The 18,747-nt window shown below is 39.6% G+C and overlaps 2 protein-coding genes across 15 annotated transcripts; one reads left to right on the forward strand and one right to left on the reverse strand.

Moving 5' to 3' along the window:
- Positions 1-377: 377 nt before the first annotated feature.
- On the forward strand, positions 378-2,829 carry LOC112284359 (uncharacterized). 5 transcript variants are annotated; one of them, XM_090251890.1, is made up of 3 exons: positions 378-559; positions 1,370-1,537; positions 2,177-2,829. In XM_090251890.1, exons 2-3 carry the CDS (start codon positions 1,434-1,436, stop codon positions 2,508-2,510), a joined length of 438 nt encoding a protein of 145 aa, XP_090108016.1. In that variant the 5' UTR covers positions 378-559; positions 1,370-1,433; the 3' UTR covers positions 2,511-2,829. The 5 variants fall into 5 exon arrangements, with proteins under 5 accessions (XP_090108016.1, XP_024379866.1, XP_024379864.1 ...); XM_024524098.3 differs by having other exon boundaries at positions 379-880; XM_024524096.3 differs by lacking the exon at positions 378-559 and adding an exon at positions 566-989.
- LOC112284427 (uncharacterized) lies at positions 1,844-17,664 on the reverse strand. Of its 10 annotated transcripts, none has more exons than XR_016504167.1 (18): positions 15,706-17,661; positions 15,217-15,306; positions 14,725-14,820; positions 14,402-14,518; positions 13,926-14,009; positions 13,603-13,753; positions 12,945-13,267; positions 12,478-12,652; positions 10,156-11,528; positions 9,352-9,858; positions 8,514-9,158; positions 8,072-8,206; positions 6,472-7,714; positions 5,947-6,192; positions 5,105-5,709; positions 4,108-4,339; positions 3,612-3,720; positions 1,844-2,858 (listed from the first exon to the last, which is right to left on the reverse strand). XR_016504167.1 is itself a non-coding variant. In XM_090251889.1 (15 exons), the coding sequence occupies exons 1-14, from the start codon at positions 15,817-15,819 to the stop codon at positions 5,963-5,965; spliced, it is 5,160 nt and encodes a 1,719-aa protein (XP_090108015.1). In that variant the 5' UTR covers positions 15,820-17,664; the 3' UTR covers positions 4,659-5,709; positions 5,947-5,962. The 10 variants fall into 10 exon arrangements, 4 of the variants coding, with proteins under 4 accessions (XP_090108015.1, XP_024379972.2, XP_073391636.1 ...); XR_016504168.1 differs by having other exon boundaries at positions 1,844-2,868; XR_012217957.2 differs by lacking the exon at positions 4,108-4,339 and having other exon boundaries at positions 5,334-5,709.
- Between the last annotated feature and the right edge of the window lie 1,083 nt (positions 17,665-18,747).

The following is an 18,747-nucleotide window of genomic DNA, read 5'->3' on the forward strand; positions in this document are numbered from 1 at the left end:
CGAGTTTGTATTCGTGTAGAATCTTGCTTTTTAACTAAACCGAACCATCATCGCCGGCATTGACTTCGCACTTCTACCAACTCGTAGACGGTGCCACTCATCTCTACAGCAGAGATGGCAGATTATAAATATTAAATTTCGGGCCGATTCCCATCGACGTGCTGGAGTACTCTCTGAAGTTGACATCTCCGACGACACGGTAAACCAGCAAGTGTGAAGTGATGAGGTGCCGATGACGCAATGGACATGAGGTCACTGAAACGTCGGCAGGTCAAAGTCCCCAAATAGAGTGCAGAATACCAACAGCAGCGTAACTGGATCTGTTCTAGAATCAAGAATCCAGAATCCGGAACATATACCCCGGCACACGACCTACCAAACACGCTAGTATATTCTAACATAACGTTCCCGACCTTTTTCTGGGTGTGGTGGCATCACGATCTAGTTCTGAGCGATCTCCGGAACTTGGTTGTGGGGTGGGGCTAATCCTGACTAACGAGGAGGCTGATTGTGAAAAATGCGGCCGAAGCCGCCGCAACAACTGAGTTTGGCTTTTTAGGTTTGTTATCTTGACAAAACCGTCGATTAGAAGACCTCGTTGCAGATATCGCTTCACTGGCGGAGAGATGACGCCTCACATGACCGTTTTGTTGGTTCAAAGGTTACAGACAGCCGGAGTGGTTAGTGTGAAATTTACTAGAGTACTGTAGCCACCTGATTCATGATCCAGGTTTTGATAAACCTATCATGTGGGACCCGAGGCGGTAGCAGTGCCCGAGTGAAGGAGATTGTAACAGGATCTGGAATTTCATGTGTAGCACCGCCTCATCCTCACGCTACCATTGCGCAGCAGAAATGCCAGAGATTCATGGCAACTTGGGTACTAGTATCTCATTATTCCTGGTTCTAGTTTTTCGTTGAATGAGCTGAACTGGCTTGCCGCATCTTATATTTAGAAGATAGCTCAAGTGGCTTCTTGTTTGTATGCGGTAGGAATCGACCCTATCTATGATGTGTTTCAGCCGACTCTGTGCGGTTACGTGGGTGCAAAGGCTTCCATGTCGCAGTGCTCAGGCATCTAATATTGCCTTGACCTATTATATATTGGTGTAACAGGTTATTCCGTTATTTGCTGGTTCATTTGGAGACAGTTTCATGTAGAGGTTGTATCTGTGAAGATAGCGTCTCGTCCTTGCTAGGAACTGTGTGCTGTACATGCAACTCTCACCAGATGTTACACAGAATTGTTCTGCATATCAAGGCAGCCTCCCTGCCGCCCTGTAACCCAGCTATTTGCACTGTGCACCTTAGTAAGTGGCAAGACGAATAATACTGTGTAGTCTTGCAACTTGGATTTTTGTGTTTGCAGCAAAGTCGGTGTAGTGAATAGGACCAGCTCTACTGAATACGCACCAAAATCAATTCGACCGAAGATGAAGGGAGCACAGTTGCTGAGGCAGTTAAGGGCGACGACAATGACGTCTTCGGGCCTCATGAACCGATTGCGCTCCGGCAACGGGCTAACTGCTGTCTTCAAGTAACTTAACTATGATACATAGGAATCTTTGATGCGCTCTTCCATCGTTGTATGTATACTCATGAGTAGGTTACTAACACATGGCCCATGATTAGGCTGTAGACCTTCTCATTTCATTCCTCATCCCTGTGAACGCCACTTTGCAGCTTGTTTTTTCACGATCTGAAATTGGTTAATCAACATTGCTACCACGTGAGGGAGAAGGAAGGGCTACTTCAGACTGCAACATGAGTTGTACTTTGGTGGCAACCCTCGCATCTCTTAGAGAAATCTATGCATGTAGTACGTGTTTTTGGTGGAACGATGAGGTCCTGGAGCTGCTCCGCAAGGGCCAATTATTAATCTTCGCGCACTGTCGAAAGCCTGTTGCTGACAGAGCTCGTAAGCTTTGCGTTGAAAAGATTTTTGCGATGTAGTTTAGGGTCATTGCTCACAGGCCAATCATTGTCATCGAATGCTTGTGCATGGGCGAACTTTGTAGAATGCTGCCATTTTCTCGACTAAAGTGGAAATGCCGGATTCGAGTACAGTCTAGGACCCATTCCGCACACATAGTAGGCACAATTAATCTCAGAAGATGTCAGCTGCCTGTACTCCGTCTACACATGCTTTGCTCTGAATGTGACTGGATTTCTGCAGTGACGGAGCTTTGAGGGGTATGGCAACAACCGCTGATCGCAAATCAATAACGACAACAGGTCCTGTGGATAAGACACCGACCTTGAATGTTGGTTCCGCAAAGCCGGGCCAATCTCCTCGTTCAACCAAAACGCAACAAGTTTGGTGGCGGCCCGATCCAGTGACCGGACATTGGGTACCAGAGTCATCCGACCTGGCGACCAGTTTTGAAGCTCCGCAGTCATCAGAGCGCATTGTTCGCGTCCGTGCCGAGTCTACCGACGCTACGGAAGACAAAGTATGGTGGACTTCCATGGAAGAAATCCCCGACATGGATAGACCCAAAGATCTGTAACTTTATTATAGCAGTATATTCATGATCAAATCCTCAGCTTGTTCCAGTTCAGGGATGTGCGACTATAGATTTGAGTCTGAAGCATCTAGCAGAGGGCTTACGCAACCCAGAGGTATGCGAGCATCTGTCTAAACTGCTTCCATCCGGCCTTTACCATACCATGTGACGCGCAAGCGCCGAAATTTGTCAGCACAGTTTTTTTTATTTTTTTTCTAGAATTATCTTCAAATGTCTGCACAAGTATTTGCACAGATGTAGACATGCTTGGAATCTTCCATGATGCTTTGAATGTTCGAGTGACTAATTGGATTTCCATCTTGATATTGTCCTTGATATGATTCTGATAATCTGATGTTATCTTAACAAGAACAAACATGTGGTGTTAACAACATATATGCATGAGTGTGTATGTGTAAGTATTAAAATTGTGAAACTAATCTGTAAGCGATATTATTGAAAAGATGATTTTAACACATTTTTTAAAAACCAGACAGATAGATAGATAGATATTTCGAACTAGATGTAGACATTCTAAAAATTACATCTAGTCTTTTGAACTCACAAATGTTCGAATAACTTTTTAAAATTTGATAAATAATATTTTTTTTGTGAATTTTTATATTATTTATCATTGGTTATTTTGACAATTTGTTTTTTTTTTCAAGAATATAAAAAAATGTATTTAAAAATGTATATAAAAGATATGTTTCTTATAACAAACATTTAAAGATGTAGAAATGTGTGTCAAAATAGGAAAAAATACATTTTATACAATTCAAGTAAACTTATTAGAATACAGTATCTGAAATGAAGGTTTTAAATTCAAGTCTACAAATATAAAAACTATCATAGATTAGACAACATCTAAAATTGCAGAAGACATTTAATACTTTTTGAAGTTTATTAACTTTTACCTAAATTTTATAAATAATTATTATAACTACTATTTTTTTTTAATGTAATCCACTCGTACAAACAAGGCAATATTTGGAGCTTGAAAAATAATACTTGTTGCAATTCCAATTTTTATAGAGACAAATATATTATATCTTTTTATTAGTTGTAATATTACTCAGGATTGGTGTATGTAATAGACTTTACCTTATTTTATTTTTTTGACTTTTAAATTTATGGAGAATTAGTGGATCATTCTTTCATTCTAAAATATCATTTGCAAAATTTCTAGATAAATCACTTAGATTTTAACAACCTGTATAAAATAAAATTTAACATGAAGCATTTTAAATAAAGATAATAATAATAATATATAATAAAAGATAATGTATTTTATACCACCATCTTTAAAAAGACTTTCAAATTTTAAGAGTATTTTTGGAGGTAAATACTATATATATTAGCATTCAAAATATATTATTTGAAAGTGGTAATATAGGTCTTGAATTGACTTGGTGGACTTCATACAAAAATATAAAATATTATTGATAGCTCAAGGACCCATTAACAGTTTTTGGAAAAAATGCAAATATTTAATTTGTAATAAATATCATTTGACAAATATTGGATTTTATTAACTTTTGAAGTAACTTAGAATTTGATTGTAAAAATAGATATTAGAAGAAAAAGTAATATTACATACATTTAAAAAAAAAATAGTGAATAGAATCAAATAGAAGTATGTAAGAATATATTAAGTAAATAATATCTTCTTCAAGAAAAATAATTGATTTTTTAAAATAGAAATTATAGGTCTAGGTTTTATTTGATGCCCAATGTGGTTATAAAAACTTTTTGTAGAATTTGTTGCCATAGAATTATCCTATAATTTTGATTCCAAAATTTATGGTTTTTGGAAGCTTCTACATAGCCTTCTTCTCAATTAATATGTACAAAAGAAAGATTTAGGTTTCCATCTTATAGAACTCACATATAAGTATATTTTCTTTCAATAAGTTTTGTTTGAACTTATGTCTTTAACAAAGAAATTAATTAATACTATACTTAAAATTATGCAAATATAAAGTGGTCAAATTTAGACAAATACATACTATAAAATTGTTTTTATTAATATTATATAAAATTATTTAAATATCATGGTTTTACTTTAAATAGATTGATTACAATAATTTTTGTGCCAGTGAAAGACCAATGTATATATTATTGGTTTTATTAGTATGTGGTCAATGGATATGGGGTATCGAATAATTTAAAAATAATTTAAAAAGTTGTAGAAAATAAAAGATAATCTCTGAATAGAACAGACTAAAGATTATAGTAATGATTATTTCTCAGGAGGCGGTGTCCAATGTTTTGAAGTGTTTGATTCACTAAAAAGTATAGTAATAATTCTAATATGGGTCCACTACGTCCCAAATCTGTTACATATATTCAACTTTTCCTCCTAAAGTGGATAACGAGGAATTAGTACCTTTTTCTGTCTCTGATAATAATGCACATAAAGACACGAATACTTATCTCAGAGAAACTGACAAATTAATTTCATCTTTAGTGGAGGTCAATAGAAGGGTATAATTGAGTCTTAGGTTTGAGGTTTAAAAGGATGTTCGTGGGTCGTCTGGAAAGTTCTAGACGGCATGTGGCAACAAATACTGGAAGCTTATTTGTGAGAAAATTACTTTCAATAGAAGGTGCCAGACGCCGTGATATTAAAAGAGCGTCATTAAGGATGCCAGCTCAACTCACGGACTTATACTTGTAAAAGACGGTCTCGAGCCTTAACGTTCCTGAAAACTAGATGCAACCAACTCTTGAACGGCTGAAATTCCACAGTTACGCACGATACAAGAACACCATGAGGAGGGGTCACATGGAAATACATGCAAAAGGTCATGGAGGCTTGATTACCATGTCGATCTGAAGAGTGTTCTTCCGCCTATTGATAACCTTGTGGTGACTATCTGGGCAGTTTGCGACGATAACTAGTAGATATTATCATGTTGGAAATTTTGAAGTTGTGTCAAGCATCTCTTCAAGCCATGAGCTATGTTCCATTCACAGGTTTAGGAGCACAAATGATGTTCTTTGGTTCATTGCTGAAGTCTTCATCTCGGGGAGATTTGCTTCTTGTAGGTGAGGGGTTCTTCTGACCTCCCCATTATTTAAGTGTGGCTGAACCTCGAACAAGAGACCAGAGAAGATTGACCCTCCTAAGTATTGATTTAGGTCTCTTCAACTTGTGGCGTTACTTCCCATTAGGTAGCTCGCCTCAGAGCATGAGCTTCTGATCAAATACTTTGTCAAGATTAGGTTGTTTGGGCCTAACGACACTTACATTGCTGTAGTAAAATAGAGTAGCACATACAATCATTGAACATACGGACAAATATGTTGTAAAGATCTCAAATTCACAAGCAGTGATTCTCTTGAAATTTCCAGAGCTAAAGGATTCCTACGATGCTGTAAACAAGGTGAAATGGTCCTATTTCTAGACAAAGCACTGCAGAGAGCAAAAGTTTACCTTTGTTTGCTGGTGACTAAGCTTTGATATCAGCTGCTTCTGCTGCAACAGGAGAAGACAACTTGCTGCAATTGCTATCCTCCATTACAGTTAGAGGAGTTGCTATATCCGGAAGCCTTTCAGTTCTCCAAGGTGAGAAATCGACCGATCCAGAAAGTAGCATTTGGCCATCCACTTCATTCCAACTTATGCATCCATTCTTCCAACTTCCAGAAGAACTGGACTCCTCTTCCCAGACTGGACTCTCTGTATACGAGTCATCAAGTCACATTTGTCAAGTTCCAAAATGAGCAGAGGCCATGCCTGATTTTATTACAGAGTTATGCATGCTGAAAAAAGAAAAATACGATTAAAACAAACAACAGGATCTAAAAAAAAAAAAAAAAAAAAAAAAAAAAAAAAAACACGACTATCGCGAAAAAACTTCATGAATTCACAACCGCCTAAATAGCATGTGGCACTCAAAATCAAGATGCTAAGAGAAGAATTGATGGATTTAATCTGGCTATCGATTCCTCGACTCACCCCCATTTGAAGGTCCGGAAACCCTAGCTTGAATTTCGGCTCGCTGCAATTTAGGCTTCCTACACAGATGCTTTGTGGTCACAGCATGCCCATTGTTTCCAACATGTGTTGCATGTCCCCGTGGTTGAACATCACCTTCTGCAACGTCATTGGTGAAGAGATTTTCATTCGACAGGACCTGCTGAGGAACAGATAATTCGTGTGGGACTCTTTTTAGTTGCATCAATCTTCGTTTGTCATTATCACCTTCATGAATAATCCGCTCTCTATGGGGATTTATAGTACTTCTTCTGAAACTCGCATTTCCATTCAATTCCAGAAAAGGTAATCCATTCTCAACCACCTCCTTTACTAATTGTTCTCTAAGTACTCCACAACCTCTGTGTATGATCTGCTGGGGAGTGCAACCCCTGACTTCAACGGTTCGTTTCTCCAATCTTTCTTTAACTCCAACACAGTCATTCTCTCTAGTGTGTTGCGTCCATCTGCTTTGTGCTAACCTCTTCTGCAAAGCCCGCTTAATTCCATCATCTTCTCTGAAACTGTTCTCATGAAACACGTCTCTCTTTTCATATGTTTTAGTTTCTCTCATGCCTCTTGCTGTATTAACCGTATCTTCAACCTGGTCTGAGGAATTTTTCTCTACGCCCATCAGCCTTGTATTATCGTTTGCATTAAACCTCTCGTGCACGACCCTATAATCCCGTTGTACCTCGGCATTTGGCTCATCAACCACGTCATTTCCAATTACATGCGTTCTCCCTTTTTTCACCATCACCACATTGACCTTACATGTGTCTTTTTGAGAGGTTTCAGAGCGTGACCCCGAAGTATCAGTTGAGACTGACGAGGATGACACAGATGCAGTTGTAAGTTTTGTGGCATCACTTTTGTTTCTCATTGACGACAGCAACTTGGTCTTCTTCGCTTCATCTTGAAACTTGGGCAAACTACCTTCCATATTGACATTTTGAGTGATCCGAGAGCTGGTAACAAGTTTTCTTCTAGGTGAGTTTGAATGATCACCGCCGACTACACTTAACAATGTTTTGCGGTCATCCATGTACGTCCTAGTCGAGGCTGGTCTTTCTGATGCAGTAAATGGATTGCTGGAGCATGCAGAATCTTTTTGACTTCGAGCATTACTTCTACCAATATTTCTCGCCGCTGGTGAACTACAACTGCTTTCTTCGACGTATCTTTCGGGAGAAGAGGCAACAGAAGGGAATGAATTATCGTGATCCTGCAGAACAAAAAGTTGCAATCTGTTAAAGACATCGCTCCCACAACTGGATTCCATGATAAAAAGTAGAATGCAGATGCTCACTCGGTGTGCTTTCACAATTCAAGTAATTAAATCTATGATTAAAAGCTTTTTCATTGTTTCTACTTATAATATGACCCCTAAGTTAACAGGTTAAAAGTAGTAATCAACAAACAACAGTATATATCAAACACCAAAGAACTTATAATCTGCTTGTAATGCAAAGAATAGTTCATTTCTTTGTCATTACACAAAAAAGGAACAGCTAAAAAATAGACTAAGTAGTCCAATGGCTTGAGAAGGGATTTCGCCTTGCTCTGATCATTCTGTATTTACCTTAAGAAGCCTCTCTGAAAGACTGTTGATGAGAATCGGGTGGTTTGCATCTAAATCTCTGCTGAGACTTGAAGTCAACCTCGAAGCTGGTGAAGATGATGTAGCACTTCGGAGGCGTTCATCGAGGTCCTTTACCTACATATTCAAAAAGGAAATGCTTAACTGTCTTTGTTTTGTAGCTTTCCTCCGGCTAATAAAAATAAAATAAAAATAAAAAAACACAAGAATAACGTTCTTTTCACGGCAAAATGTGGCCAAATTAGAGTTTTGGGGAAAGAATGTCAAAGTAAATGAGACATTTTAGTTTAGATGAGTGATGACACTTCATTAAGTACAAAATACAACAGATTGCTCTGGTGGAACAAGACACAATTCATTGACTAAAAACAAGAGCAAGGAGAAGATACATTAGCTTAATGGTTAAAATTTAAATACGTCGCACCTGCTCTGTGAGAGATCCTAGCACAAAGTCTAGAGACTGTGCCTCCCAAGGGTCTAATTTAGGAGAAGAAGATTCTTTTCTCATGACTCTTGCAATTTTCTTCATTGGTGAAGACTTCCTTACTTTTGGAACAAATGACGATTTTGGAGATAACACGGCTGCAAAGTTTGGGCGATTCGTTGAACTAGGATTCGCAGAATCGCTTTCTTTATAGCCCATCACTCGGTCAATAGTTCTTGCGGGTGAATATGACAGCAATATCTTGTTCTTCGAGCAAGTCATCGGACTTTGAGATAGATCTGTCTCATTTCCGTGGTCTTCAAGATAAGGATTCCTCATTTCCTGATCTGGAGTACTTTTTCGAGGGAGTTTTATTGACAGCCATGGCTGCCAGTTAAAGGTCCCTTGAGAAGTTGGTACACTGATTAGTTCTTTTACTCGTTTCATGCCTTTGATGATATCCTCTTGATACTTTTCAGTTTTCCATGTACTAATCCACTTGTCAGCAGTATTGCCAGAAAACTTGGAACCCTCATCTCTCTTCACACTTCCTTCTCTTTCTTCTGAATTTAAGCTGGAATGTGATGTCTCCGCTTCTTTGAAATTGCCTTTCTGGCTCCTCAAAGGACCTGTCTCTAGAGGTACCTATCGACAACATGGAACTCACGATCCAATCAAAATTCATGTATTGAGCAATACGACCTTACGGCTTGACCATAGCAATTGGACAGTGTGCAGCAAGTCATCCTCAGAGGAAGAAGAATCCGCAATTAAAAAAGGTCAGCGTCAACAGATTCTATAAACAACAATTTACACTGTCAAATGAACTTGCGCATACCTGCTTAACAGATAATAGAGAACGTTTCGAAAAGGACTTGATTGTCGATGTTATATTCTCCAATGCCTCCACTTCAATTCCCTTAGAATTTGTTGCAAAGTATTTCCATGAACGTGGAACTGAAATGCCTCTTGAAAATCTTGATCTTGACATGGGAAGGATTATATCACTGCCTCCTGGAGTGAAGCAGTCTCTTACGTTTGAATGGGCTACTGTACGTTCTGATCTGGCTTCCGATTGGAAATTGTCCTGGTCAACAGTGGAACTATCAGGTCTTGAGCGGATGGCCCTTCTTATTCTTAGAGCAGGAGAGGAAGGTTCCGATTTGATCGATCGGTTTCCTGTGGCAGCCTTGCGCCTATTTTTTTTTGTTTGCATCTTCTCATTAATGAAACTTTTCCAAACTGCTTTCTGTTTCAATTTCAGTTCCTGGACAGCCTTTTCTTGATGCTCCATGTCATTTCCCTTATTTGAGCTATCTCCAGATTTGCAATCTTTTAAAATTCTCTGCGCAAACGAATGATTTTCAAAATTTTGCTGCCGCGTTGGGATTTAAAGACTACATCATCTCCATTGCGGCAAAGGATATTATCAAACCTCAGTACAGTTCACATCAATTGGTTCAAAATAAAATCACATTGACGCCTTCGCCATCACTTGACAAGAGTTACTTGTTTAAGCTAATCAACTCAGTAAAAATATTCAAGGTTTGGATTAGAAATGCGTGATATAAGTTCTTTCTCTCTTAACAAGAAGGTTGCACCTCATCTTAGCTGATATAGTCCAGAGTAACCATGGATTTACCTCGCTGGTGCGGACGCCAGCAACATTATTGCACATGGAAGAATTAGATCTGCTGCTATTGTTCCCGTTCCTCGGAAATCCTGCCTCTATGATCACTTTTGAAGTAGAATCCTTCCTAAGTCCCTCCATATCATTTGATTGGTCTTCACAATTTGCCAGCATTTCTCCTTTGACAGCTTTTGATGCATTGTTCTCACAAGGATTTGGGGGTTCAGAATAGGGAGGCAAAAGATAAGCTCCGCCTTTTTTGGGCGGTGCATCGTCCTTGTTAACCTCAGAAGAATCGATTGCATGTGGTCCAGATAATGGACGGCACCTTTCTCTTGGAGAGGATGCATGTTTACAAGCGACCACGCTCTCTTTCACATCGTCCAGATCTGGACCTTCAGAAAGTCTCTTGAGTTTCATTCTTTTACTTCGCATGGATGAAGTCCTCTCTTTATTAGACGTTGCTTTTCTCCCCTCGCTTTCGCTCGTTTTCGCTGGTCTAGAGCTCTGAGGCATGAAAGATTCGGGAAATATCTTCTTGTATCCGACAGTACCAGAAGATATGAAGGGAGGTCGGGATACCTTCAAAGACTCTGGTAGAGATTTCTGTATTTCAACTCCAGTGTCTTGAACGCAGCTTTGTGTTGCTCTAATAGAGTGAACTGCCTGACAAACCTCTTCAACCCCTGGAACTGATTGCACATGACATCGATTTGCATTTGGAAAAACGTTTTCAGTAAGGCTCTTCGTTATATCGTCATTTTCCCTTGCTCTCCATCTTTTTGTTGGTCTTAAAATGTTCTTCTCGCCTCTCTTTGATGAGTTCATTTGCCCCTTTGAGGTACTCTCGTTACTAATGACATCCCCCAGTGCTTTGTTTAATCTGGAGCACCTGATGTGAGATTTCACACGCGTCGATTTTATAAGATTACCTTCTCCGTCTCTAGCAGTAATCAGCCCACCGTGCTCACCACAAGAAGCCCTGATAGGAGATACCCCTTTCCTCTTTGATTGAGCTGGAAACTGTTGCGGAGACTTCGTAACTTCAAGTTCGAGAAACAAGCCTGCCGCGTCAGTGACATTCAGCTTGGCAGATGGCTTTAATTCTTCCCCAGAAAAAGACTCTAGTTTACTTGCACTTTTATCATTCAGCTCCTTCTCTACCTCATGCTGTACCCCTTGCTGCAACTGGTATCTCGCAAGATCTGCCAATTCAGCTGTCTTTTCTTGCGTTCCAATGCTGGGCAGGTTCTGATCTTGGTGCTTTTCGGCATTGGGGACAGGATAACTTAAAAGCGGTTCAGGTTCTTTCTCGGTTTTAGCAATAACAGTCTGGTCGTCGAATGCGTCCTGCTGATATTCTGGACCCTCAGTGATCACTGAATCTGCGCAATAATCGGACATAGAGAATAAAGGTGTAAGAATGTACCTAGCAGTTTAATGAAAAATCAGCCAAAACCTGCTCACTTCTGTGTACGGACAATAAGAATGTTTAATCGAGCATACCTACCTTCATAACTGTAGTAGGTCGGTATGGAAGTGGGAGGAGTGAGTCATTTACGTAGAGTGTGTGGCCGGTTACTATTAGACTCCTTAATGGCAACAGTGGAATGAATACACGTTATCAACTTCGAACACAGAAGGACTACAAACGAAACAGAAAAATGTAAAGCAAAATCTAAATGGACAAGTTACAAACATGAGTTGAAGATGTGTACTATCCCCAAATTCCCTTATAAATCAGGAAATGTATCTAAATGGGTGGCAACAATCACTTCAATGCTGGGTGTTAAAAACATGCTCATCAGGCTACGTTTCAGTTGAGACCGGTCAGTCGTTGACACTCGCTCTGTGTACTTTACTCTTTCTAGGGCATACCGATATATTAACCGTCCCTGTTCCACCATCAGGTTTGCACTCGAGATTTAGTTCTGAGGTTGGTTGTTTTCTAACTGGCTTGGGCGGAGTCGAAGTTAACTGTACATGACTCCTACACCTGGAGCATGTGAGGCTGGTATGTGGCAAACCTGTATAAAACACCCCACAACACCCGATGAATCTTCAATTATGCTTTCAAATGGCTGTGAATGTTGAGTTGGTGACGCATGTCCCAAGCCTCCTAAGTTATGTAAGCTACTGTCCAAGTTCTTAGGTTCTGAACAGTGCAAGAGAAGTAAACCCGATACGATAGGTCACCATGATACATACTTCGCACACCGAGGCGTCCAATGTTCAAACAAAAACTTAAGAACAACCATTTTTCTGTGATCATTTGATTTTTTCTAGATTATCTCTCATCTACACACATCTCACTAGCACTTAAAGAGAATTTACCTGGGCATGAGAGAGGGTTCGAGATTTTGTGCTTCATATAAACAATGCGTCTTTCTTGGCTGGCGAAGGTTTCTGGCTTGCAGATGCCTGAGTTTGTAGCGGCATGTAAGCGATCTTTCTCCCGCTCTTCTTCCCTAAAAGCTTCTTCCACTTCTTGCTCCAGCATTGCCATTCTCTATTGACATTCCAATTTCTTGCCGTGAAGAAGGCAACACATTCCATACTTGTACGAAAAAACTGTACATCATACTATAGTCCAGGACAATCCACACTAAGTAGAAAAGAACTGCTTTTTCTAACTAAGAACTTTAGTCACGTGTATATCAGGTTGTCCTTTTGATAGTTGCACCCAGCTTCCATGTAGAAACAACGCATATTCAATGGTTTCCAAAAATTACATAGCGACACGAGTATATAGGAATGTGGCTCAAGTTCCCAGAAAGAATACGGCAGTAAAATTGAAATACCTGGTCATTCAATAGCTTGGCAGCTGCAGCAGTTCCCCTCTCAAGGGACCGCTCATTGTAGAGTCTTTCAAGTTCAACCCTTTGCGCTCTCTCACACCTGTTTCTTTCCCGCCGTGCATCTGCAGCACGCCACGCATCAACCTCTTCCTGCTCAGGACAATTTACCACCGCAGAAGAAGGTTGATTTGTGCAATATTGTAGAACATCAAATCGGGAATGCAGATACGTGTCCCTGAAATCGGCGGGAAACCCCGCAAGTCTATGGTAGGATTTCTCTCGTTTTGTATCGTGGGTCACTGGAGGATTGACCGTTTGAAAGCATCCTGGAGGATCAACATGTCACCTTCAGTTCCACTGTTCCACCCCAAGAATAATTTTTGGCAGGACATAGCTTAGAACAAAAGGATTCCGAAAAGTATGAAGAGGTGGGAACTGAAAGACAGAACTTAATGAGCTAATTGAGCAGGTGTATCTTCCTACGTGTGCCTAAGCATAATATCCCAACGATTTCAAGAGCTGGGCCAACATAGAGTATTTTGAATCTCAAGTTTTGAATTACGGTTCGATCTGATCAAACCTGCTTTGTTATGTGCCAATCTTTACATGCAGGGATAAGATCATTATAGTTGGGTGCATTTACAAGAGTTTATTTCTATACCAAATACTTGTTTGTTGATTGGTTTCAATTTTGCTCCATGATTGTAACGGCGGGCAAAACTCCGCTCAATACTGGATACACTCTCCACAATCTTTCTCCGCAATGTTGAAGTACAATACTCCCTCTCTTTCCTCTCTTTTAGCTCACGTTCCTTGTGACATGTTATAGGTATCCCATAGGTGTTAGGTCTGAGCAGTACGGATTATTCAACTATAATTGTAGATCTATTGCTTGAACGTAAGCATGCAGAATAACAGTAGGAAGTCAGTCACAGAATGTGATGTAGTAAATAAAATTTCCTGACAATGACTTCATGATTGCACCTTAAGCATGGCCTCCTCAAACCGCAAAGTGTCCCAACCCCTGCCCTCCACCACCTGTCTTGCTAACAATTCCTCTTTTGCTGCCTGCAAGTTCTAACAAGGATCTACCTCACCTCTGTTGTGTTTTAATTCCAAGTATAAATGCAACTTTCACGTCAACAGCAACCGCGCCAGATGACCTCTATGAGGACTATCTAGAAGCTCAACTGAAATTTTACTTGTGCACAAAAACCTGTCTCATATTTTAAGACTATTATGCACTCAACAAACGGCTGTCAGGCACTGTCCTTGACCACGCGAAAACCGCGACTAAACCACCCAAGACAACGAGCAAAAAAATGGATGCACATAACAAGATTTTTACAAGCTAGGAATACATTTTTACACTGCATATTCTTTTTTCTGCACTTACAATAAACCCAACATTGATCAAGAAATGGTGACAACATAGTATCTCGAGTAAATGGAAAATATACCCTGTTCTTCTCGACCAACACTGCAGCATCATGGCTAAGACCAATACTCCGGCATGCACCCGCAAATTCTTCCTCCAAACTTTCAATGCGCCGCCTCTGATCTTTCTTCCAAACCTCCTGGATCCCTTGCATGAAAAACTCATAAGTTATACTTACATTTATCTAGCTTAAATTGTAATGAAACCTGAAAACAACGGTGCAGTACAGATATTAAACAAACGAATTTGTGGTAACTGAAGCAGCGATTTGATATTCAAGAAAGAGTTGGATACTAGATGGACGAAGATGAACCACTGAGCATGGACATGACAGTAGCAGAATACCTTGAGATGATTTAGGAGTAGCTTGCTCTCTTCAGTTTTACGATACTCAAACTCTGCTACACGCTGTGATGCCGAAAGCCTTTCTTGGGCTCGCACCTAATCCAGAACCACGCCACCAAGTAAAGTAAGGTCGTGATCGTCAATTCAACGCAAAATTTTGCAGAAATATGCTCTATAAAATACTTAAACCAAAAAATGAACAGGAAAGATGCAAATATAATTAGACTACCATCACTATGAGGACTAGATCACGTTTAGAAAGAAGTTATGGTCAGTTGAAACTAAAGTTACCAATTTCTGAATTGACTATATTGTTCAATTTCCCAAATAATTACAGCAAGACTACAAGAAAACCACATCGTTGACCCTTTGCTACTGCAACTTGCAAATAGAGTCCGCACTTGGCTAGCATAAATGGCAAATTACAATCAAAGCATTCACACCCTGCAAGATCTCCCTCGCTTAATTAAAAGGTGCAATGCACTAACAAACCTGCAGAATGCGATTCATTCGTAACTTCTCATGATATTGGCGGCATGCCTGCTTTTGCCTCTCAAAAGTGAGAGAGCAATTACCACATGCCTGCAAGGGTCAATTGTAAAACATCTGTAGCGGAGTGCTCGACAAAATGCCTTTCAACACCATCTCTTCCCTTATTATGACCTAGGCCAGAAGAACAACCAATATTCAACTTTTCCGAAGTCAGGCTTAGAGTGTTTTAATAAGGAGGTTGTGCTCGAGAGACCTATATCTCAAATCAGACAACCTGGACAACCTGAGCAACCCGAGAAGGACTAGAATCCACTTGGAAAGGCACAGCACTGGTAAACTCACAAAAAACCCACTTGCTTCTTGTCAATCAAAATTGGCCAGTTTTAATTTCTGTGAAATGATGTTTCTGATCAACGTTGCCCAATCCAAGAAGATAATTAAGATGAGGTCTCAATAAACGTGGAGATATTGCATGTTCGGGAGATGTACCTGGCCTATTGGTGGCACAGGTGGAGTGAGACAAAGGGTTTCCTGCACTTGCCGCTGGAGATTCTGCTTCCGTTTATGTCTACACAACTCTAACTTACACTTTGAAAACGCCATGTATTATCCAGAACCCTAAGAGCAACAGGTTATTCTACGATTCCTGCCAATCGGCCGCAATGCAGATTGCGCTACAATTTCATTGTTAGGGCCATCGACGAATTGTACAAAGTTTCAGAATCAAAAATTCAGTGCTCCATTCTTAGTCATGTCCTTATCTTCCGCATTTTTAGTCATCTTTCTTCTTCCACCATAAGCTGATGTCTAACCTTTAAAGTGCTCTTATAAACCAACAATTCAAACTATTAATACCGTGATCATGTCCGGATAATTTATCTTAACTCGGATCTTAAATTTGCGCCCTCTTGTCAACAGAGTTGTCCATTCAATACCATCCACATTTGTAATTGAGTGAGAGGGCAGCAGCTCACAAGATGGATATATACAGTAGGCGGCAACCAAAAGTCTCAGTGATGAGTTGTGCTTGGACAGCTATCGTGCATCATCCACCTTATAGCAAGGCTCTTCCAATCCAACTCAAACGCAAAACCAATGCGTAAATAACCTTAACATGAGTCTTGTGTAAGCAATTGGTTCTGAAGTCCGAACCACAGCAACAACGAAAACCAAGAAAGAAGGTCGAAATACTGAGAAGAATTCCTCCACTAAAAAAATGCGGGAATACTTCTCCAAACTCTACAAGAAAAGGTCCTCATAAATTAACACCAAGAACTTCTTCAACGCTTTGTATAATCAACATGTATCACATTCATCTCCTGAACGGTGTGACCAGCACCATCGTTGCAATGCCGGATTACAACCATTCGAGCTTTGAGGAAGAAGAATTAACATCTGTTCGTCCATCTCCATAACACATTTCCAGAATTCCCGAGCAGGAGCAGAACAGCTTACAACAATAGATAGTCACTTCACCACATCACGTGCCTGCCTCGATTAGGTTGCTTGGATTAATCAATGCATCAGCGATACACCTCCACAGCGATGTGCTTTCTCCGCAAGTACATGCAGAGGGCAGATTGCCATGACCCTTGCCGTATAACCTAACGATGTAGTCATCAAATGGACCATATCATTACAGGGCTGAGGGAGCAAGCCGAGGCTTCATCGACAGTGCCATGAACAATAGCGGAACGGGACACACACGGGACATGAAAGGTAGTTGCGCCGCACCTAAGCTGGCTGGCAGGCAGGCAGTTTAACGATTCTTTGCCTTCTCTGTCAGCAATGGCAAAAGTAGGAATGTTTGAAAGTCACACACTTGCTGCGACGTGAAACCCTAATCGTGCGGGGCTGCTGGGGAGGAAGTGAGTGCATCGCCTCAATTTTGAAGCCAAGCTTTGTGTCGAGCTCCAAGCCCTTGAGGGAGGAATTGCGCCATTCTCTGTCGCTCCAATCAAACTCTCATAATAGTCATGGGCAAGAGTTGAACTTGCAGTGTTGGTTTTATGTTTAAAGCATTAGAATCACTTGGTTTTCACCCTGGTCTCCAAGGTGCAAACATGGCAGTGGGTATTAAAGGAACCTTTACAAGTTATTTTCAATAGAAAGAGGTATGATATTGGCTCTGTATCTCTTCAGCCTGGTTGGTGAACTTCTTCATATTGCTATTTAATATGTTGTTTACGAACACCATATACAAGGTGTTTTTATTCTTTGGAGCCCTGATTAACAAGTCATTGATCAATATGCTGATGACTCCACAATCATTGTTTAAGGTGATGAAGAAAATGTTTTGTGTTGGGTAAATATTTTCAAGCAGTTTAGCTTGGTTTCAAGTTTGGAAATAAATTGGTCAAAATCTGTTATTAATTTAAAGAAAAAGAAAAAGAAAAAGAAAAAAAAAAACAAGCATATCCACATTATTAAATCAATTTTGTTGGGTATGGGCAACTTGCATTAATATTAGCAAATTCTTTAGATCCCCTATGGTATTTTCTTGAACACACAAGATGTTAATAAATTTTGAATCAATAGAATGACAAAGAAATTAGACTCCTAGAGCTCTACAAAAATTAATATAAAAAGATAAGTTATTATAGCAAATAACATTATACTTTATTCTTTATACTATTTTTTTAGCTATATGAGCTAGCTCTATAAAAGTAGTTTCAAAGATTAAAGTGTTGTTAATTTCTTTTGTAGAAAAACATTACATCTTTAATCCATTTTAAAGTGGCATAGGCTATTTTTTGTGATGTTTGTTGTCATATTATGTGAAAATTAGATAGAAAATACTAAACTAAAATGACTATTGCCAAAAATGAGAAAATTAGAGGCTCTTAAAACAAGACTAAAGATAAGAAAGGCATTGATAAGAGTGAAGAAGGCTTTACTCTTGCCTCCATATATATTTTCTAATTAGAAATTGCATGGCGACATTCTATATGACCTCCAACATGTGTCCAATTCATGTTGAAATAAAAGAGAAAGAAGAATAAGTGACCTTGTAGAGGATATTACCTTAGGTAGGTTGCTAATGATCAAAGGATTGATTCTTGGTGTATAGAAAGGGCATCCTATGGATATAGGATGAGTTCAAGGACCAAGAGTCAAAGTCAAGAGGATAAAGTATAAACTAGAGAATATCTAAAGACTAGGTAAGAGTAATTAGTGTTTGGCATAGGATATCTTTGTGGTTAGTAAGATGCCAAAGAATCTAAAGACTATAAGATACCCTCGAGGTATGTTAGATACCAAAATATCCTAGAATCAAGGATCATATGTCTAAAAGTCAATGAGTAGAAGTTGTCCTCTAGGGCCACAACCAACACCCAACACCCAATAGTATTGGGTGTTGGAAGTAAGAGACATCTTACTCCATACTCTCTTTGTGTACAACCTTGTTGATGCTATATGTTGTGACTTCAAAGTTCTATTTCTTCAATAGATTATGGGCCCACTCACCTTTAGTTGTGAGTTTTGAAGTTCTTTAAAGTTGTTTTGTTGTAATGAGGAGTAGATCTTATG

This window comes from Physcomitrium patens, chromosome 7 (assembly GCF_059467195.1).
Source record: "Physcomitrium patens ecotype Gransden chromosome 7, ASM5946719v1, whole genome shotgun sequence".
NCBI classification, from domain to species: domain Eukaryota; kingdom Viridiplantae; phylum Streptophyta; class Bryopsida; order Funariales; family Funariaceae; genus Physcomitrium; species Physcomitrium patens.